This window comes from Biomphalaria glabrata, chromosome 13 (genome assembly GCF_947242115.1).
Source record: "Biomphalaria glabrata chromosome 13, xgBioGlab47.1, whole genome shotgun sequence".
NCBI lineage: Eukaryota > Metazoa > Mollusca > Gastropoda > Planorbidae > Biomphalaria > Biomphalaria glabrata.
This window is the reverse complement of record NC_074723.1, coordinates 7288366-7311279: the sequence shown is the minus strand read 5'-3', so window position 1 is coordinate 7311279 and position 22914 is coordinate 7288366. Positions and strand designations below refer to the sequence as shown.

At 33.1% G+C, this 22914-nt stretch overlaps 2 protein-coding genes across 3 annotated transcripts; one reads left to right on the top strand and one right to left on the bottom strand.

Annotated features, from left to right (window-relative positions):
- The first annotated feature begins 10547 nt into the window (after positions 1-10547).
- Positions 10548-15873, top strand: LOC106071275 (glyceraldehyde-3-phosphate dehydrogenase-like). Of its 2 annotated transcripts, none has more exons than XM_013231341.2 (10): positions 10548-10683; positions 12222-12285; positions 12630-12726; positions 12817-12923; positions 13023-13113; positions 13312-13569; positions 13767-13861; positions 13967-14045; positions 14572-14753; positions 15454-15873. In XM_013231341.2, the coding sequence occupies exons 2-10, from the start codon at positions 12257-12259 to the stop codon at positions 15527-15529; spliced, it is 1014 nt and encodes a 337-aa protein (XP_013086795.2). In that variant the 5' UTR covers positions 10548-10683; positions 12222-12256; the 3' UTR covers positions 15530-15873. The 2 variants fall into 2 exon arrangements, with proteins under 2 accessions (XP_013086795.2, XP_055863568.1); XM_056007593.1 differs by lacking the exon at positions 10548-10683 and adding an exon at positions 11317-11350.
- A 1663-nt stretch (positions 15874-17536) lies between these two features.
- Positions 17537-22894, bottom strand: LOC106071276 (uncharacterized). The gene is made up of 6 exons (XM_056007590.1): positions 22624-22894; positions 22269-22370; positions 20651-20917; positions 20131-20271; positions 19534-19638; positions 17537-19373 (listed from the first exon to the last, which is right to left on the bottom strand). Exons 2-6 carry the CDS (start codon positions 22323-22325, stop codon positions 18669-18671), a joined length of 1275 nt encoding a protein of 424 aa, XP_055863565.1. The 5' UTR covers positions 22326-22370; positions 22624-22894; the 3' UTR covers positions 17537-18668.
- Positions 22895-22914: the final 20 nt, after the last annotated feature.

The window sequence follows — 22914 nt, the reverse complement described above, 5'->3', positions numbered from 1 at the left end:
AAAAACTAAGTAAATCTACACTTAATAATAATATTTAATAATAAGTTATGACTACTCAGTTATGTCTATAAAGTAGTAGTATAACTACTTAACTAGGCCTCGGCCTACATCTAGTCTAGCTAGATAATGATAATTTTTATTTTTTAATGGTAGATAATCCTGTTCTTACAGATGTAGATTCTAGATCTAGATCTAGATTATTCTAGATCTACTACTACTAGTAGAGTACTAGATAGAGAGGCTACCATAACTACTATGTCTACACTACTCGATCTAATCTAATTCTAGTAGATCTAATTACTAATCTTTGTAAATCTATATATATATTATAAATTTAATAAATTAGTCTTATTAATATTAGTAATATTTCTGTATAAATTTGAGTATAAAAGTAAAAGTATAATTAATAATTATAACTTAATATAACATTGATGATATTCTAGATTTATTTATAATTTAGATCTATATTATTGAGTATATTGGCTATATCAACTTGAGTTAGAGTCTAGACAATCTTCTAAAGTATTAATTACTAAATTAGATGTAATCTAGAGCCATTAAACTATCATTAGAATTAGACTAGTCTATCCATTCTAACTCTATGAAAGACCCTCTAACTCTAAGATAAGAGAGTCTACTTCACTATTTTTTTTTTAATTTTGCCAAGTTCATAACCTCTGTATGACCCCGCTTCAGAAGGTCAGCGAGTAAATCAAGTCAAGGGTTTGGCTAAATAGAAACAAGATCTAGATCTACATAGATGAAGATTTAAGTTCATATTTTTAACAAATTAAAATAATTTAGTATCTATTCTATAAATGGTTCAAGGAACAAACTAAATTGTAACGAAAATTATAATATAATATTTTGTTCGAAAATATAGAAACATATGACTTAAGTATCCAAACGCATGCGCACAAATTAGATCGCTAAAGCGATACCCGATACCACATAAAGTACGAGTACCTGCGGGTATTGTACTTGTATTTTAGATCTACCTTTTTAAGCTATGTGGAGAGTAAATTAGTAAGGTTTTAATAGGATTGGACAGGTTGTTCTAAAGAAAATGCTAACTTGCATTGCTAGCTTTTTTGTCGTTCCTATCTTACGATAATTCCAAACCCTAATTTTGTTTACCGGTATATATATTATTCTTTTTTTTTTTTTGCGTTTCAAGTTATCGGTAAAATAGGCCTACCCTGTATTATCGGTAAAGTAGAATACCCTGATTTGCATCCTAAGCCAGGAATTGCTCTTTAGAGTTCAGTCGAATGTAAAACAGTAACACAGACTAAAAAAGCAAAATACCTAGTTGTTATAATAAATGAAAAACTGTCATGGAATCCACATATTGATGAGACTATCAAAAAATCAAACAAAGCATTAGGGTTTATTAAAAGAAATTTCTATAAATCAAATAAGAACATAAAACTAAAATGTTATTTAACCTTGGTTAGGCCAATAATAGAATATGCATCCTCTGTTTGGGACCCCTCAACTCAAGAAAACATTAAGAAACTGGAACAGACACAAAATAGAGCAGTGAGATTAATAACAAACGAATATTCACATTTGACTAGAGTAACAACTTTAGTAAAATCACTAAATTTAGAAAGCCTTCAAGATAGAAGACTTAAAAGTAAAGTAACAATTATACATAAAACACTGAACCATAATCTTCAAATACTAAAAAAAAAAAAAAATTAATAAAATAGGCCTACTCAGAAAGACACAAAGATAAAGGCACATTCCTCGTCCCATATGCTAGAACAAATTTGTACAAATGCTCTTTCTTCCCTAGTGCTATTAAAGCATGGAATGGGTTGCCTGAGCTAGCCAGGAAAACCAGTGACTTGGCAGAATTTAGGTCATTGGTTAATATGCATGACGCGTAGGACGTAATCATCTTCTTTTTTATAGTAACGTCTGTATTATATAAGATAAGAATGTGCCAATAAATATCGACTTGTTTCTGGAGAGAAGTATTGTCTCCCATGACATATCTGAGTTCGGAATGGCTTCTATGTCTCTACTTCAACACACTCAAGAAATACGATGTAGAATATACATTTCTTGAGTTAAATACTTTCAAACTCACGATGTAGAATATACATTTCTTGAGTTAAATACTTTCAAACTCACGATGTAGAATATACATTTCTTGAGTTAAATACTTTCAAACTCACGATGTAGATATATCTATTTCTTGAGTTAAATACTTTCAAACTCACGATGTAGAATATACATTTCTTGAGTTAAATACTTTCAAACTCACGATGTAGAATATACTTTTCTTGAGTTAAATACTTTCAAACTCACGATGTAGAATATACATTTCTTGAGTTAAATACTTTCAAACTCACGATGTAGAATATACATTTCTTGAGTTAAATACTTTCAAACTCACGATGTAGAATATACATTTCTTGAGTTAAATACTTTCAAACTCACGATGTAGAATATACATTTCTTGAGTTAAATACTTTCAAACTCACGATGTAGAATATACATTTCTTGAGTTAAATACTTTCAAACTCACGATGTAGATATATCTATTTCTTGAGTTAAATACTTTCAAACTCACGATGTAGAATATACATTTCTTGAGTTAAATAGCCTACTTTCAAACTCAGTGCAATAAAAAGGAAATCCAGCAATGAACACAAAACAAAAACATAAAATATAAATAACTTTACAGATAGAATAATAACTAATAATGTAATATTATCGTTAAAAAATAAAGCACAGATACTAACGATCGATCATGGGCGTAGCCAGGATTTTTTTTCGGGGAGGGTTTTTGGATCCTCCCCCGAACCCCCCCCCCCTTCGCGAAAAAAATTATATATATATATATATATATGTGTGTGTGTGTGTGTGTACATAATTAATCTTTATTACATTCTGACCCTTTCGGAAGACTTTTATTGTTTATTGTAGACTCCCCGCCCTTGCTAGCAAGGGGGTCTGGGGGAGTTCGCAGCGCTCCCCCAGCGCGGGGCGAAGCCCCGCCGCCGAGCACTATTTCTGGTATTGAAAGCCAACAAAATGCATATTCTGAGGTATCTACAGTGCATTATCTTGCTATTAAAAAGTTTTATTTCAAAAACCTAATGTGCTATTCTTACTGACTTAGACCCTCTCGCGCCGTTCGGTGCATTTTCCGGCAAGCTGTTTCCGCAACTCTTATTTTGCGTAATTCATTTTGACGGAAAACATGTCCCGCAAAACCTCATGCGACGCTCTGTCACAACCTTACTAAGGATTCGACTCCCAGTTCGGCATATGATTTCTTTGATTTAGACCCGATCTCTATGACTGACTCCTAAAATCTGTCTTAGCCATCTTTGTTGAGACACATTTAATGATTTTCAGAAGACTATTCACACTTAATTAATGGAACCCAAGCCACTGGTAGAAATTTGTAACCTTTCTTGACTACGCTCTCGGAATTACATGCCTGTATTTCGCTTTAGATTTTATATCGAAAAGGAAAGTTTTTTCGTCAAATCATCTGTTGAGGGGTTTTAAACTAAAAAATCTCTGGTTTTTTGTTTGTTTTGTTTTTAATTCAAAACCCCATTTAGCTACGATCATAGAATTTGGTGACTGTAGTTTGCTTTAAAATAATATTGAAGAGAGAGGTTTTCAACTCTAAACGCTCTGTAGGGGAATTTTAAACTCAAAACCATCTGGAGGGGTTTTAAACTTTAAAGAAAAAGCCATCTGGAGGAGAGGGATTTAAACTCAAAACCCCTTTGGCTACGCTCATAGATTTTATAGTGTGTAATTTGCTTTTTTTTATATTGAAGAGGTACTTTTTAGCTTCAAACCCCAACTGGAAGGGGGAGGGTGGTTAAATTCAAAACCCCTTTGGCTACGCTCATAGAATTTTGAGTGTGTAATTTGCTTTTTTGATATTGAAGATGGGGTTGTCGTAAATTTTGGATGGGGTTTTAAAATCAAAATCTTCCTCAACTGTGCTGTTGGAATTTGGGATTGTTGTTTGCATTTTTTTTTGTTTTGTTTTATAGAAGAGGGGGATTTAACTGCAAAAACCACTGGTAGGGGGTTAAAAATTCAAAACCCCCTGTAGGGGGTTTTAAACTCAAAGCCCCCTGGTAGAGGGATTTGTATCTCAAAACCCCCTGATAGGGGTTTTTAAAATCTCAAAACCCCCTGATAGGAGTTTTTAAAATCTCAAAACCCCCTGGTAGGGGGGTTTAATCTCAAAACCCCCTGGTAGAGGGTTTTTAACTCAAAACTGCCTCGGCTGTGCTGTGGTAAGTGATGATTTAGTATTAAAATCTCACCTAAAATAAACAAAATGAAAGCAAAAATCAGTCACTTAATTCCGCCCCCCCCCCTGCGGGGTGGGGGGATTTCATTTCGGGGGGGTGTTTGAACCCCAAGAACCCCCCCCCCCTGGCTACGCCCATGCGATCGATAGTTAACCATCACTGAATGGAATACAGAAAAGATAACTACCGTCAATTTGTGGGAGAGAACTAGACAAAAGCCCTAGACATCACAAAGCGAAAGTGTAGCTGGATAGGACACACCCTGCGAAAACCAGCTACCAATGTTGCAAGGCGGGTATTTGATTGGAGTCCGCAACGAAAGTGGGCAGACCCAAGCAAACCCGGAAGAGGTCAGTCATCGGTGAAGCTGATGGCACTGGAATGACATGGGAGCAGATGAAGAAAGCTGCTCAAAACCGAGTTTGGTGGAGAGGTGTGGTTGCGGCCCTATGCTCCCCTGGGAGTGCACCGGATTAAGTGAAGTAAGTCAGAATGAACTCCGTTAGCTAGCACTAAGTCCCATTAATGTTTTCCCTTACAAAGACTTTTCTGGATTGTTTATGTCTTCGAGACATTTCAATCTAACAATGAACACGTTGTTACTTACACTTACACAATGTGACCCAACAACCCCGTCAGTAGCTATACACCTTGCTGTATATAATACATTGATATCTCAATGATAAACTACAAAATAATGAAACAACCGCAAAATGCTCGAAATTCTTGCTGAAGGATTTCATAAATGAAAAATTCCCCCTCTGGGACAAGATTGTGTGATTTTGTCATCACAAAAAAAAAGGAGATACAAGACACCGATTGCAAAGACAAACAAACACCAAAACTCTTTTGTTCCTCTGGAAATCAAATCATTAATTAAATACAATTCATCAATCTGATATAAACAATTCGCATGTTAAGTATAAGTGAATCTGGAGTGAGTGTATAATTTGGTTTTCTACAGTTACAATGTTTTATTTGGTGTAATTGTTTAAAACAATTTTTTTTTTATGGATAATAAAGATTAATTATTATTATTATAAATTCAGTGAAACTGTATATAACAGTAGCAGCCAGTTGGATGGATGCTTGGTTGTGAAGTATGAGCTCTGGACTGCCGTCTTGAAGACTCTGTCCAACTCCAAGCCCCGACGTTTTGCGGGGGGGGGGGGGGTTGAGCTTGGTTCTGCGGTGTGTTTGAGCTTGGATGTGCCTAGCAATCAGAAGGAACATCCGTAAAGTAAAACAAATGTATAGATGACATACTTTCTGGGCTTTATCATTGCTCGATGAGTTAAAGCTATTTTCTATGAGTGTTCTTTTCAAGAGGCCTTTATGATAATTTAAGAATGCTATTACGACTTTGGGTCCACAAACGGACTACTGACGAGTTATTAAATATTGTCATTAACATGTTCATAAACGCTTAAGTTATAGATCTAGATCTGCTTTAATTATTTTGATGGGATAGAATAGATCTGTTCTTAAAATATAACATGTTCATTTGTGTTTCTACATCCAGATGAGATAAATCGAGATATGTGTTGTCTTTTTACTAATGTAACTAGACTGTGGTGTCATATGTGGGTATTGGCCAGTATTGGGTATTATATTGTGAAAGCTTCGAAAATCGTAACTTCAGATGCTTGTTTTTCGGACTTCGAGAGTTAAACTTGTTTTGCACTCTTTATTCTACTGTCGTTTGTCTGTTATGGTTGCCTGGTCGTGCGGTATGCGCGCTGGACTGTCGCTCGGTCGTCTTGATGATCTCGGGTTCAAACCTGCCCACTGCTATCCCCCGTCGCCCTGTGGATGGTTTGGACTAGAAAGTAGATTAGGTCTATCTTCATAAACATTAGAAATGTAAAACATTTTACAAACATATCAATCAGACCAGAGATTAGTATACTACGGTAGACCGACATTAGCTAAAAGCAGTCAATATTCAATTCTTTTAGGTAATGCTATCGGTGACCAGGTTGAGATTAGTGGTATTTTTTTGTGAGTAAAACATTAATTAAATCTATCTTTAAATGTGCATGCGTTCCTTCAGAAAAAAAAAATTATTTTTTTATGGGTATCTATATGTTAATCTAGCTGTTAATGTTAATATTAATTAGATAATTAAATTTTACTAAGTTATTGGTTTTTCCTCGCTAATTTTTAAGCGACCAGTTCAGCGTTTCAATAGCACTAGGGAAGAAATAGCACTTACACGTATTAGTTTTTAAACTAATTTGTTGCCTACAAATTTAAGTGGCGTCGTGTTATGTCTTAATTAGTGAAGTTAAATGTGGCCTACATTTGTCCGCTATCGTAACACCTAAAGAAATCGTCTCTCTGTAGTACGCTGTATATTAGATCTTGATGTAGGTATGTGACTCGGTCCCTAATACTCTATTGAGCGAGTGTGTTTTTATGTTAATGTTATTGGGCCCGGATGCGGTCTCGCTACTCTGGTCATGTTGAGCCAGCATGCGGTCAAATCACTCTGGTTATGTTGGGTCAGCATGCGGCCAAGTGACTCGGGTTATTTTGGGACAGCATGCGGTCACGTGACTCTAGTTACGTTGGACACGCATGCGGTTATACTTTAGTGGAGACTACAATTCATCTAAATAATTAAATGAGGGCGCAGTGGCTGAGCAGTAAAGCGTTTGGCTTCCATACCGAGGTCCCTGGTTCGAATCCTGGTGAAGACTGGGATTTTTAATTTCGGGATCTTTGGGCGCCTTTGAATCCACCCAGCTCTAATGGGTATCTGACATTAGTTGGGGAAAAGTAAAGGCGGTTGGTCGTTGCGCTGGCCACATGACACCATCGTTAACCGCGGGCCACAGAATCAAATGACCTTTAGGCCTACATCATCTGCCCTTTAGACCACAAGGTCTGAAAGGGGAACTTTACTTTTTATTTTTAAATAATTAACTAGTAGTCTGTAGTTAAAAAAATGTAGGCCTATATTCTAACTCTAATCTTAAAATAATTTATATTCTAAATCTAATCTTAGAATAATTGATATTCTAACTTTAATCTTAAAATGTTTTGTTTCTGTTGCTCTTAACCTTATCTCCCCTATTGAATATTCGAAACCAACCAACAAAAATCGTTTTAGTCTAATAAATTTAGGAAGTATGTTTTAAAAGAAGACCACTACACTCTAGTCCATATTTCCTGCAAGGCGGCAAAGGGGTGATGGTAGGCAGGACTCAAACTCGCAACCATTGTAACCGAGTAGCATTCCACTCGACCAGATAGCCTTCTAGGTGGATGAAACTGCTATTGCTCACATCTGCAATATTTTAAGTTTTAATATCACTGCCTGGTATGGCAATCTGAGCATTAAAAATAAAAATAAACTCAATAGAATCCTAAATGCTTCTGGTAAAGTCATTGGCAAAAAACAAATCCCATTTGGGCAGCTGTTTAAGACAAACATCTATAAAAAAGCTAAAAAGATTCTAGAAATAAGAAATCACCCTTTGGGTCAGGATTTTGTGATTTTACCATCACAAAAGAGATACAAGACACCGATGGCAAAGACAAACAGACACAAACACTCTTTTGTACCCCTGGCAATCAAATCATTAAATAGAAACAATTTGATATCAACTTTTTTCGTATGTAAATTATGAGTGAGTCAGGTAGGAATGTACATGTTTTCATAGTTACTATATACTATTTGGTGTAATGCACAAATTGTAAGACAAATTTCCTCACGGACAATAAAGATTATTATTATTATTAAACAGGTCAACGATAACCAAATAAGCAAGCAAGTGTTATAAAAAAAAGAGGAGGGGTTGAAGAGTATGTGGGGGGGGGCGTAAACTAGTTTAAGTGATTGCCTCTCGATCCCCCCTACCCAACTCCCATCTTCTTGCGCGACCTTAAATTTGATAGATAACTAGATGACAGGTCTGTAGGCCTACGATGTGGCAACGAGCTGTTGGTCTCCGCTGCCCACAGGATGCCACGTCACAAGTCAGTGCTAATGGTGTTCAGGGTGTTGTAATATTCCGTGGACAAAGCACGTATCTTTAAAAGGCCAAATTATCATCATCATTATAGTCCGTGTGAGTGGAAGGGGGTGGGGGGACGCTTAACTAATCTCTTTCAAAGGCGCTGTTCGAACTACAAATCGTGAGGCATATCCGGCCCGTAGCGTGGTGCTAACCGTCTCTCGAACCTTCTGTTCACAGATTTAGCTGGAATTGACGACCATTTTTTTTTCATCGCAGTATTGAGGAGAGTGTTGGCTTGTACAAATATAAACTCATTTGCCTTCTTTTCCGGGAATCTGATGCCCAGCATTTTGTCTGTAGCATGCACGATTATGTTCACGCAAATGTCGTAACTACCTCCTCTTTTTGAAAGGCGTTTGTAATTGATAAGATAAAATGTATATAACTTAGAAGACGAAAAAGATTGGGCAACTACTGATAAAGAGCTTAAATTATGTCTACTTTAGATTACAATATGAAAGCTTCGATCTATAGGGAATAGGGAAGAGATCTATTTTTAAGTAAACTAAGCAATTGATAGGCTTACTAAAATATTTGGCCTAAGGGAAATAAGTAGTTCTATATAGATCTATAGAACATATAGAGTTAGCCGGCATTGGAGAGTGAACTAGAACCTATATAAAAATGTTTTTTTTTTAAAAAAAGGTTAATTTTAGAGTTAGTAAAAGATAAGGTGATCAGACGTCCCGACTTGAGCGGGACAGCCCCGCTTTGAACCGTCTGTCAAGCTTTTCATAAAATGTCCGGGCGGGACAGCCAATGTCCCTTTTTCAACCAAAAAGTCGATCAATGTCATGCTTTTGATTTAAACTCTTTCTTAATCTTTGGACTAAATAAAAACTTAAAAGTACCACTTGCAACGTTTCCTTCTGGATCCTTAAACCTAGTTCATGTTAGAGACTTCGCAAAGGAGACACCTGTGTTTGATAATGGGTAGTGCTTTTATTTTGCAGCATCCTGCATTCTTCTAAGAAACTGACGTCAGCACGTTTTATTTCGACTTCTGGTGTGTTGTCGTTCTGCATGGTTCTCGCTGATTCTCGTAATCAATCCCCAGCATACAGTATCGGCATTTCTTTGCTTGGCTTTCCATTCTGTTCAAGTCGATGACAGGGAAAGAAATCGTAATTTTCAATTGGAAGGTCCTTGTAAGCTTTCTACAATATCTAAATAGTTGTTTAATAGTTCATTCGCAGCCGCTAAACTTACTTTTGCCTATCATGTAGTTTTCACTTAGTGGACTGCACTTTGATATGGCTAAGAAATGTTTCACCCAAAATAGACATTTGCAAGAACCAAGTGTGAATCGATTGTTACTATAGGTTTGGACCCTATAAAACTAAGAAAGAAAAGAAGCAGGCTGGTGATTCCCAGTTTTAGACAGTGATTACGGATGCTTCGAGCCTACAATAAAATGAAATTGTTTTTCGTAATCAGACAATTCTTTGTGCCACCCTTCGCGGGAAATCTTTAAAAAAAAAAATTAAAAAATTCGTCGATTTAGAACTTAGCTCAGAGGAGGAAAGACTATTTAAATTATATCCTAATTTGAAATCGTATTTCTTTTCTCAAAAAAGTTTGCAACCATAATGAAAAGCTTCTTTGAAAACCCGTGTGTTGAAGTGTGGCTGCATTTCGTGCACAACGTTTTACGATAATAGGTCTATATTCCATGCAGAATTTTTGTTTGATGGACATAATGTCAGTGCTCTTGAAGTATCTTCTGCTATTTTGACTTAGCCTACTATTTTGGATGACGCGGGTTATTTAGAGCATGGAATGGGTTGCCTGAGCTAGCCAGGAAAACCAGTGACTTGGCAGAGTTTAAGTCATTGGTTAATATGCATGACTAAATGCATGACGCGTAGGACGTAATCATCTTCTTTTTTGAAGTAACGTCAGTATTATATAAGATAAAGTGATTTAGCAGCGGCAATTATAGTGTTTTTTTTGCCGAGTAGGCTATTTCAGAGAGTGAAGCAGCATATTTGACAGGTTAACGCTTTCAGATGGATCGCACAGAAAGATGTTCTATCTTGGAAACCGTTTCAGACATCCTGCAATTATTTAAATTATTGTGTGTGTAGGCCTACATTGTGTGTAACGTGTGTGTCTGTACATTGTGATATATTGTGAAGTTGTTTAAATATTGCTCAAAAAATTCTAAGCCTGTTCTTTTTACGTCCCTTGATCCAAATATCTGGTCACCTTAGTAAAAGATAAGTCCCTCTGAATTATGATGAACATACTGTAGTAATCGATTCTGAAGAAATATATATAAACGATACCGGGTCATGTAATTTACATTGTTCGACTACTTTATCCACCAACTGTTCTCCTAACCGGTAACCGTCTCGGTAAGTTTGTTGTCTCAATGTTTTAACTTATAATTTGTTGCATGAATTGGTTACTTTTGATTCTTGATTGAGATTTTATTTATTCTGCCTATTGTAGCCGTAGCACTATTGACTGAATAGACGAATATAGATCTATAAGAGTTTTATTCTGAGACTGATTCTTGTCTGTTGAGACTGTTGTAAACTTAAAACTCAGGCTCTTGATTCTTGATCTTGATCTAGAGAATACATCTACAAATCTATACTATCATTTAACTAACAAAGACCACATAGATCTAGATTTGCAAGCCAGACAGAAAAAACAGCAACAACATAGATTCTGTATTTAAATTTACTTTATTCATTTTAGTGCTATTTTATTTTCCTCAATAACTTTCGTTCCTTGATGTCAAGGTCGTACATTCTCTAACTGAAGACTAGCAAGGCCAAGGTCGTCAAATAGCTCTAGCCATATCACAATGAAAGTCTTAGAATAGTCTACTGTTTAGACTACATCTAGAGAGTTAGACTTAATCTAGATCTTTGTGTGTATGTCAAATATTTCAAGTCTGAAGTCTAGATATCCAGATCTAGTTACTAGTTAGGCAAAGTAAACCCTGGGCCAACTCATCAAATTTAGATTCTGAACCAGACTTGTAACTTGCTTGTATGATCTATCTGAATCATTGTATGTCTGTAATCAAGATCTATTAAATCTATGTAGATCTGGACTTAATTATTATATGAAACTATAAGCAGAGATACATTTTTCTTAGAACTATTTCTGTTTATATTTTCATTCATAGTTAAAGATATTTTTCAAATCAACTTGCTGGATCACTCAATATGTTATGGAAATGCTGAAGGGATTAAATGATTAAGTAAAATTTTTATTAGGGCAAGACTTACATTGTCAATGAGTAGTAATTCCGTCCATGGAAGACTTTTTGTTTTTTAATCCCCAGATGATACATATATTATATTTCCACATTTTTTAAAACTAAGGCCAGTAAGGGTCAAAGCAAGTTCTGTGGTCTATAATTAGTATAATTGTGCCAATTTTTCTAAGTTTATCACTACAAGTACTACTACGTTAGTGTAGTTGTTTGTGTTGAATTTAATTCAGCTATACTTTTATTTTGTTTCAGTACTTAAGCTTTTTTTTTTTCTCTTAATTATTTTGTAACTTGCCTGCCTTTTTCTTTTTTTCATTAACATTTCTCTCACACTAAATGACAAAAATGTGACCTAGATAATAGGGATGGAAGGCTCTTATAAATTCTACCAAAGCCTGTAGACACTATTTTTACCATAAAAAGGTCTTCTTTTTTTTAAACATATTTATCATTGGAAAAGTAGGTTACTTCATTTTCAATGTCAGTATACAACTTTGTTCATCATAGTTAATATGGATTTGTATTTTCAGTCTTTTATGCTGAATACAATTTTAAGATAGAGTGGGGCATATATTTCTTTATGGCATGTTTTTTTCTAATATTATTTTATACATTTAAAAAGTTATAAATCTTAAGTCTTTTTTTGTGTGTGTGTCTATTTAGGTTTTACATTTAAAGCTTGCTATCTTTCTGACATCATGCCTGAACTCAAAGTTGGAATCAATGGGTAACTATATATAAATGTCTTTATTTTATAGCTTTGTTTTAAATTGTTAAAATAGTTTTATCTATCAACACATAAGCTTGATAAAAAATAGTTTTATCTATCAACACATAAGCTTGATAAAAAATAGTTTCATCTATCAACACATAAGCTTGATAAAAAATAGTTTTATCTATCAACACATAAGCTTGATAAAAAATAGTTTTATCTATCAACACATAAGCTTGATAAAAAGTAGTTTCATCTATCAACACATAAGCTTGATAAAAAATAGTTTTATCTATCAACACATAAGCTTGATAAATCCAAATATTTATTTATTTTTAACTTGTTGTGTTTTTAAACAGATTTGGTCGCATTGGTCGCTTGACCCTTAGATGTGCACTCCAGAAAGGTGTTAATGTAGTTGCTGTGAATGATCCATTCATTAGTCTGGATTACATGGTAGGTTTATTGAACATTTAATTTACCACAAATAAAAAAAAATACTTTTAAGTAGCATGAAGTTACTAATTGAAATATTTTATAATTTAGGTGTACATGTTTTTGTATGACTCAACACATGGAAAATTCAAGGGGCAAGTTGGACAGAAAGATGGCAAACTTGAGATTAATGGACATTTAATTACAGTGTTTGCTGAGTATGTATACTTTAGTCAAATAGTTTATTTTTAAAAACATCTTTGCTTTGTATGTTGAGACATTTTCGTTCATTCACTAAAATGTATACTTTCCTTTAGACGTGACCCAGGTGCCATCGACTGGAAATCAACAGGTGCTGAATATGTTGTAGAATCAACAGGAGTTTTTACCACAACAGATAAAGCTAATGTAAGTTTTTTTGCATTTTTTTAAGCTGTTCAATTAAGAATTTAAAATCTAATATACTTTTGAAATAGGATTTCTTTTTCATTGTTTCTATTTGGGGAAAATATATACTGGCAATAACACTTTGTATAATTTAAGAAGTCGTTGTCAGTCATAAAAATTGTTTGTAAAAGCAGTAATAGCTTTTCTTTTTCTTATTAGGTACACATCAAGCAAGGTGGAGCAAGCAAAGTAGTCATCTCAGCTCCCAGTGCTGATGCTCCAATGTTTGTCATGGGTGTTAATGAAAACAAATACACAAAAGATATGACTGTGGTTAGCAATGCTTCTTGCACAACAAACTGTCTAGCACCATTGGTTAAAGTCATCAATGATAATTTTGGCATTGTTGAGGGGCTAATGACCACAGTACATGCTACCACTGCAACACAAAAAACTGTTGATGGCCCCAGCAACAAAGTAAGTGTTACCAATATATCAATTTTTAGACTTACTCATGAAATAATCCCTTGTGGTGATTCCATTCTGTATTAAAAAAACTCACTCCTAACTTCTGCTCACATTTTTTTCATATTTGTCCAAAAAATAATCAGTTTGTATTCATTTAGAATATTGTACACTTCACGCTTCAATGTGAATATTTTATCTTCACTTAGGATTGGCGTGGTGGTCGTGGTGCTGCACAAAATATTATTCCATCCTCTACTGGTGCTGCCAAGGCAGTGGGTAAAGTTATCCCAGAAGTCAACAAGTAAGCATCTCTTTCTTTTGATTACATTCTTTTATAGTTTTCCTAATTTTTAGCTTCCTAATTTAACTTAACATTGTTTAAAAAAAAATGTAAATAACTTTTCAGCAAATTGACTGGCATGGCTTTTAGAGTTCCTGTAGCTGATGTTTCTGTTGTAGATCTTACATGCAGGCTTCAGAATGGAGTAAGTTAATATTTTTCTAAGATTTTATTAATGTTAAACATCTTTCTTCCTTTATTTTAAGTAGGCACAGGTTTAGATCTAGACTTAAATCTAGTAAAATTTTAAAGTTTTTGGATAATGAATTCCCTAAGGAAAAGAATTAAAAAGATGTGGTCCAATATTAACAAAACATGTATATATTTATAAAGGAAAGAAAAAGAAAGGGCTAATTGTAAAAATAATGTTTGTTATAGCTCTAAAAGTATTTCTCACAAGAGGTCACCAAACAAGCTTCTTTGTTGATTAAATAATTAATTATGCTAAATAAGAACACCTAAATTATACGGCTATCAACCTTCATTTTATGACAGTTTTATACCATTTTCTAACATGCAGATGAAATGCTAAAAATCCCCATTACGCCATAGAAGGTTTGCTACATGGGTTAAAGGCTAAGCTTACAGGCCTAAAAAGTTTAAAGATACATTAAAACAAATTGCTGTTCAATAGATTTACTTGTACTTACTGCATTATGCTTCTTTCTCAGGCTTCCTATGAAAAAATCAAACAAGCTGTTAAGGATGCTTCAGAGGGACCTTTGAAAGGTATTTTGGGTTATACAGAAGATGAAGTTGTCTCCCAGGACTTCTTGGGTGACTGCCGCAGTTCAATCTTTGATGCTAAAGCTGGCATTGCATTGAATGATAACTTTGTGAAACTAGTTTCATGGTATGTCAGTATTTTTTAAATTTTAGATTATGTATTATAAAAATTTTAGTCTTAAGTTGAAATAAAAATGACAAAAAACTTTTAGAAAGAATATCTATAATAGTCTTATTAGGAATCATCATAGTTGTCATCATGATTCTTTCTGGTTTAAGAGTATCATATTTAAGAAAAAAATAAAAGCCCAAAGTAGGTACAATTTTTTATATTAAAACTTATGATTAAATAGTATACTTCTTGAGAATAAGAACAATTTTTTTACATTAAACTTAACATGCACCATATTACTTAATATATTAAATGTACGCCTTTTGTATGGTGCCCTCAAAATGATCTTAAGGTTTTTGCTACTATCCTTTTGTTTTATGTGTCCACTTGAGAACTTACTACTGCATAAATATAGACCATGAAGTGGGCAGGGGGTCCATGTAAATTGTCTAACCAAATCAGTCATTGTCTATATATTACATTGTTCCATTTTGTGAAGCATTCAAGTAGTAATATATCATTTAGTTCTATAATAATTATAAGATATCCAATAAAAAAAAAACTTATGAAAGATTGCATAAGGGGCTAAGTAAGATTTATTTTGATTTGGCTCTGTTCTATACATTATATTCTCAAAAACTCAGGAAATTTAATATCTTTGGATATTTTTTGAATTAGAATCTTTTTGCTGTAACAATTTGTTATTTATCTTTAGGTACGACAATGAATATGGCTACAGCAACCGTGTAGTTGAACTTATTCAACACATGTTCAAGGTGGATCATCAATAAATACAAATAGTCCTTTACTGTAAAACAGAGCTTTGTTTCAATGTACTTTTAACATGTTTGATGTATTTATTTCTAGTTTATTCCCCCCTTTTAAAAGCTTTACAAGTTAGAAAGCTTGTAATTGCTATTACTTAAGTGAAATGTTACCTTAATTTCCATTTTCATAGAAGTTCTCTTTTAAGTCATTATTTGTGAGATAGTTGCAAGTACATACTAGTTAAGCAACCCTAGCCAGGAATAGATAAGAGATGAGGAACTAGAGTTGAAGCCATTTAAAGGATTGGTCATACCATTTTCAGTGATAATGTATTTTTGCTTGAATTAAATTTTTTTTTATTAAACAATTGTTTTAACTTGTTTATTTTAAGTAGATGTACTTCATCTAATGGTGTTTTAAATCATTATTCATTGTGCCACTACTTTTTAAAATGTCAAGTTACATTCTTAAAAGATGTGCATTAACAAATATGCAAAGAACGTATATCTCAAGAAAAAAAAACAACATAAATTTGTTGTATATTTTTAATATGGTGGTTTGGTCAGATATATGGCATGTTCTAATCTAATGCAATTTAATCAAGTAAACTTTTAAAGTGGACCTGCTTAAACCTAGTTTAACTTAGCAAATTTTTCCTCAAATTAACTAACAATTCCAAGTTAAAACTATTTTTTTTAATGCCACATTTTAATATTAACAGACTCAGAAAATCAATTATTCACTTTATGTAATTCTGATGTCATGGTATTTCATAATGAATAATAGTGTACAGAAATAATGGAATGCATATAAACTCTTTAATAAAAATTTAAAAAAGTTGTGTTTATGTTAAAAAGGCAACCAAAAATAAGCCATAAACAAATGTTTGTCAGTGGAGGGTAATTAAAGTCCACCTAAAAACAGTTTCATTATGAAAACATTTGTCAAAATAATATGTTAAGAGTGAATTATATACTCCAATAGCAAAAATGTTAGTATATAATAAAAAGGCATTTATTGAATTATTGTTCATATGACCAGTACAAGACAAAATTATTTTGTTGCTTAAGATCACTGTGGACAGGGAGATCTTTCAAATTTGTAAAGATTTTTTTCATCACATTTTGTAATGGGATCAAATTAATCCAACACAATTGTACGATTTAAAACATTAAGCTGTTAACATCTTGTGTCTCAGTCTGAAACTTTTACAATAGACCAATTGAATTGACTGCTGATAATAAAATAAACTAAATGGCTACGGAAAAAACAAAAACTGGAAGAGTCAAATTTTAAGAGGAAGTAAAATTTACATTTTTGAATTCTATCCATTTAATAAAATTGCTCCTATAGAACCTTAAAATGTATTTTAAGAAGAAAAAAAGTTATCAAAACATTTGATGGCTACTTATGCTGGGTGTCTGGACTAAAATTTTGTGGAACAATCTGAAATGTTTTAATTGAACTGGTTTTTGAAAAGCATTCATGAACACTGGATGAGAGTATTGATTATAAGCATAATTATTAGTCGTACAGAAATAAAATGTTTATCATGAATACTGTCAGATATGCAAGCAATAACTTGCATTTGTTACTTGCATGGTTATGGCTATTCAACATTTTTTTTTTCAATAGACATTCAATCTTAAAGGTAATTACATTAAGAGCTTATATTGAATGGCACATACTAAACTATATCAGACAACTTTTGTTTTCAACTTAAAGAAAGTAACATTTATATATTTTTACACAGCATCTTAAGATACGTTGTCAGACATGATCACTGTCATAATTATCTTACAAAATAAAAAAAAAATGATTGTACAAAGTGAAGAAGTGGACTGATTGGGTTTGGTGTGTGCATCCTGAACATTTAAGACAAAAGATAAAAACTGCTGCATAGTAGAAAATAATAGGTATGACCTAGAAGCAGGTAATGCATCATTTAATGACTGATAATGAATCTATGTCCAAATTTACAGTGGATCTACATTGCTTACATAGTCCAGTTAAGGATAAAAAAAAAAACCCATTATAATACAGATATACATTTAAAACTATTTAATAATGTTTTTTCTGAAAAACAACATATGATATTTGGGTATTAATTTTTGTTTTAAATGGGAGGCCTGTGTGAACTGTATTAAATATGCCTGAAATAGAACTAACATTAATTAAATATATATTTAGACTTAATATAGTTAACAGTAGGGAAAAAAAAAGAAGAGGTAAACTTATACAGTTATTGCCAACATTTCTGCCATGACATGGTGCTATCCAGCAGTTCAAATCGGCATGTGACAAGTCTGCAAATTATGCACTCCCACAGGGCCAGCTTTGATAATTGGAGGCCCTAAGGGAGTGACTTTGATGGCCCCAAATGAAATAGAAAAAAAAAAAAAGATTAAGCAGTTTACTAAAACACTGTACCTCCAACTATTTTTTTTCTGTAAAAATTATATTTTCAGTATTGTGTGATGCCCCACCAATTGGAGACCTTAGGCGGATGCTTAGTTTACCTATGTGCCAGCCATGACTCCCACCACCTGTATGAAAAGGTTATAAACACTTGTACAGGCCTACACAATTAATTAGTCCACATTTAAAATTAACTTAAACTATAACTAGTCACACAAACAAGAAATACATAAATTCTTATAAAGAATTATATTACCACATCAAATATAATAACAAATCATGATTGTATTATATAGAACAGCACACACAAAATAAATAAAGAAGATATGCCAATCTTGATCTTAAGTTCCCCTTTTAGACCATGCAGATGATATAAAAGTCATCTGTTTCTGTGGTTAACGAGTATGTCTTGTGGCTAGCATTACAACCATGCATTTATTTTCCCCAACTAATGTCAGGTACCCATACATAAGAGCTGGGTAGACTCAGAGGCGCCCTAAAGATCCCAAAATTAAAAATCCCAGGCTTCACCAGGATTCAAACTGGGACCCCCCCAGTTCAGAAGCCAAATGCTTTACCACTCAGCCTCTAATCTTGTTCTTATTTGACTATATACAGAAGCTCCATCAGATAAAAAAAAAGATAAGCACATTCTTCACATATTTTGTCAGGAAGAAATAATAAACCACATATCTACATTAACAATTTTTGCAGCTACATAACCTTGCAAAATATAAAAATATTTTATAATTTACATCTCCTTCTCTTAAACAAAAATTTGTACAAGATAAATAATAAAAAGGGTGATAAAATAAGTAAGCATATTTCTGCGTAAGTCCATGGTTGTTCTGGGAAATACAATGTAATAGTTTCATCTTTGTATGTTAATCTGAAGGAAATCATTTTTCCTGATCTCACAGTATATTGCACACCTCTATTTAGTATTATACTGAGTGCTGACATATCATATCTGTGACACCCAGTTGTATGAGGATGGCGCAACTCAAAACAGCCAGAATATGTTGCATATTGTGGAGCTATACAGTCTTCATTCAATGCACATTTCAGCCAAGGCTTCATGAGTTCTCTCCATGTTTTTTCAGTTCTATATAGCACTATGGCCTCAGAGCTAAGAATGCTTGTGTCTAGAAAAGTGCATCTCTGTTCATCCAAGAACTCAAACATGCCAGTGGCTGTGTATGAAACAAGTGATGTATAAATTGGCAAATCCCAAAGAAAATAACCTTTTGAGCCGCGCCTTTTCAAAAAATTTAAGGACAAATCAGTTTTGAATCTTGTGGTGGCTTCGATGTAAACAGCTGAGCCAAACTCCTCCAGCACAATCTGAAGCATAATTGGCCTCCATGCATAGTTAGTTATATCCGACACATGTCTGGGGTATTCTTGAAATGGAAAATCACGAACCTCGCAATGGCAGTACTTTTCAATCTGAAAAGATTTCCAAAATGAATGTAGTTTTACTTGTCAATTAATGAATTTATTTAACTGATACATTATTTACATTTTTTAATGGTCAGGAATTATTTCAAATAAACTTATATGTAGAGGTATTTCTTGAATGCAGAATAAATAAAAAAAAACAACCTACCAACTCTCGTTCTTTTTTATATAGTCCTATGTCATAAACAAGCAGCTTAATATCTGATTGGGAGGTCATCAAATCTTCCATTATATGGTTGATGAGACCTTGCAACTGGACAAAAAAATAAAAATGTTATTCATCCATGTTAAACAATTATTATAAGAAAATTGCATTAAATCAAAGTTCTAAAATATGATACTAAATAAATCTTTTTCTTTCCATTTTGAATAGTTTATCCATAATACTCAGCCAACACACTCAATTAGGGAGAGCGGTGATTATAGATAGAAAGCCCACATGCTAATAAAGATCCAATTCAAAACTTTATGATGACAGGCATATTCAAAACTAGAAGTTTAAACTATTGTCCCACTAATTTCATGTAACACTAAATTTAGTACCTTGGTTCAATTTAAAAAGAAAAAAAAGGATAGCAGGCAACTGAACAAAATAAGTGGACTCCAGCTTCATTTAATTAAGGAAACAATAAGACTTTAAGTGGTACTTAACATTTCCTGTGACCTTAAGCTATATAATCCCAATGCAGGCAGAAATTTCATTAGCCTGTACTGTTTCACACCATTGTATGCAATTTTATGTTACCTGGAAAAACTCTGAAGTGCTCACAGCTGTTACAAATGGAGGTAGTGTGGTAGTCTCCATGGGATAGTCTTCCTTGGCTTTTGCTGCAGGTTTCAATCGAAAAATATATGGTTGAGCAACACCAAATGAGTAATTGTCAACCTTTATAATAGATTTGAAAATAATATCATTTAATTTTACAGAATTAATTAAAGTTGGAATAATGACAATGAAACCAGTTTTTGCAAAACATCTAATATGTTTAAGATATTTAACAGAAAAAAACAACATCAATAGTATAACATATTTCCAAAGTCTCCATATGGTTATCTAAGGGGATAAGCATTCAGTTTCTAGGTCAGTTTGAGCTTCAACTGAACTGAAATCCCTGCATAAAGCCTAGCCAGCTTGAAATGGCTCCCTGGCCTCAGCTATATAAGATTTTAACTGTTGGCCCCAATATCAGATCAACTTTACAAGCTCTAAGTAGATTTTGATTTTGAAGATAGACTAATATATTTAATGTGAAACAATAACTTACCTTGTTCAAATTTTCATCTTCGGATCCAAATTTTTCCTGACACTTTCTGTGTAAATCTGCTTCCATTGTTATTCTTGAGTACATTGTTCCGTAAACAATGCATTCATAAATCAAAACAAACATAATGGTCCAGAAGCATGCAGAGAGAATAAACATATTGGGCGTAATTGGAAAATTTGGTTTCGGTAGAGACATTGTGTTTGTGGTACTATCATTTTTACTCTCATCATTTTTTTTATCATCTGATTTTCCTTTATTAGATATTCGCTGCAAAAAGAAAATATAACAATACTAAAAAATATTTAACATTTAACTATTTAGCTATTATTCACAACAAAAAGATAAGCTATAGCAATATAATGTATTCTTAAAAATATTATTTTGCAGACATTCCTTCAAAAAAAAGAAGATAATCCCATCCTGTGCATATTCTGTGCTTATCTAATCTTGAAGTTTAATTAGTTAGTCTTAGGCTTTAAAGGCAACCCATACTTGTTCCATGCTTTAATGGCATGAGGGAAGAAGGAGCACTTGTACAAATTAGTCCTAGCTTGTGGAATAAGAATTGTGAATTTTGAATATTTTATGATTTATGAATATCTGATTATTGCCTAAGTTCCTACCAATAAGTAACCAAAATTCTTAGATCTGAATAAAGTAGTTGGCTTTTTTCTCTTAAGGCTAAAATTTTCATTTTTCTCCTATTGTTCAAGACACCCCAAAGCTATACAAAACTTGCATTTCATCATTTTTTTTGTGTATGTAGACAACAGATTTTAATGTGTGATGAGTAATATTGTATTGTTTGCTTTTGTTTTATGTGTCTACTAAAATATTTTCTTGATATCAAATTATTTTCTTATTTATTTAAGAAATCTAGGTCTTCATTGTTGATAATCTCTAGAAGGAGATGATACAATGACGATTTGAATAACATGTACATGAAAATTTACACTTCCTAACCCTGCATGCACGACTTAAAATTAAAGTTTGAAACTTAAATATCCACTGGGCAGGTGATATTCAACTGTTTCTCTAGTTTTGTATGTGCATTTTGTTCATATTAATGTTGCTTGAGTTTGAACTTATATCAATATTGTTAGGCTATAGTAGTAATGCTGAAGGGAAGAATTGTTGTTAAAAGAATTTTGATTTGTTTGGACCAATAGGAGACATGGTTGGTGAGTGGTAAAGCACTTGTCATCTGAATAGAGGGGTCCTAGTTTGAATCCTGGTGAAGACTGGGATTTTTAATTTCAGAACCTTGAGGGTGCCTCTGAGTCCACCCAGCTCTAATGGGTACCTGCAAAGGTTGGCCTAATATTGGGTAGATTAAACTGTATTAATGTCTAGACTCTATAGCTTGGCTTATATAGTAAAACAGACCTAGGAGATTAAACCTTTAACTAAATAGAACATTATTAAAAAAGACAATTTTTAATTGACAATGCCAATGGACAGTAACTTAAAATTAAAAATAAAATTAATATACATTTCTAACATAATGAAAATGTTTATACAAAATTAAGACACTATATGAAAAAAAATCACTGCAACCACCAATTTCATCAAAATCATTCATTTATTTATTAAATTAAACATTGTTACATTGACCTACCTTTAAGGAGCTAAGACTGTTTAAGTAAGCATTTTGAAGTTCTCCAAGACGAGACATTGTTTGCTTCTTGTTGATAGATCTAGATCTAGTCAAGACTCGAGCCTATAGTTTTGAGACACAAAATAGAGCAGTGAGATTCCTAACAAATGAATATTCAATTCACATTTGACTAGAGTAACACCTTTAATCACTAAAACTAAAAGTAGTAGTCTAAACTGTGAAGTAAATAAACTTTAAACTAGGACTAGGCTATTAGTATTAGACTATTGTCACTATTAGAGTATTATTTACTATTAATATTAGTATTAGATCTAGTATTAAGTATAATTAAGTCTTAAGTATTATTAATTATTACTATTATTTATTATAATTATTAATAATTATTATCAAATTATCGGCTATAGATCTGCTAGATCTACTAGGCCATCTAGATCTAGCTGTTTTCCTCCACGATTGATATGAACAGAACTTTTGGATTCAGAGAATCTAAATAAGTTTATATTATAGCTAGAGGTAGATCTCTAGATCTTTTCTAGATTTTGATCTGAATATTGTTGACATCGTTGAAAGAGTGTACCACGTTGATTTATTTTTATTTAATGTCTCCAAGCAACAAACTTGTTCAGCGAGAGTTATGTCCCTCGGC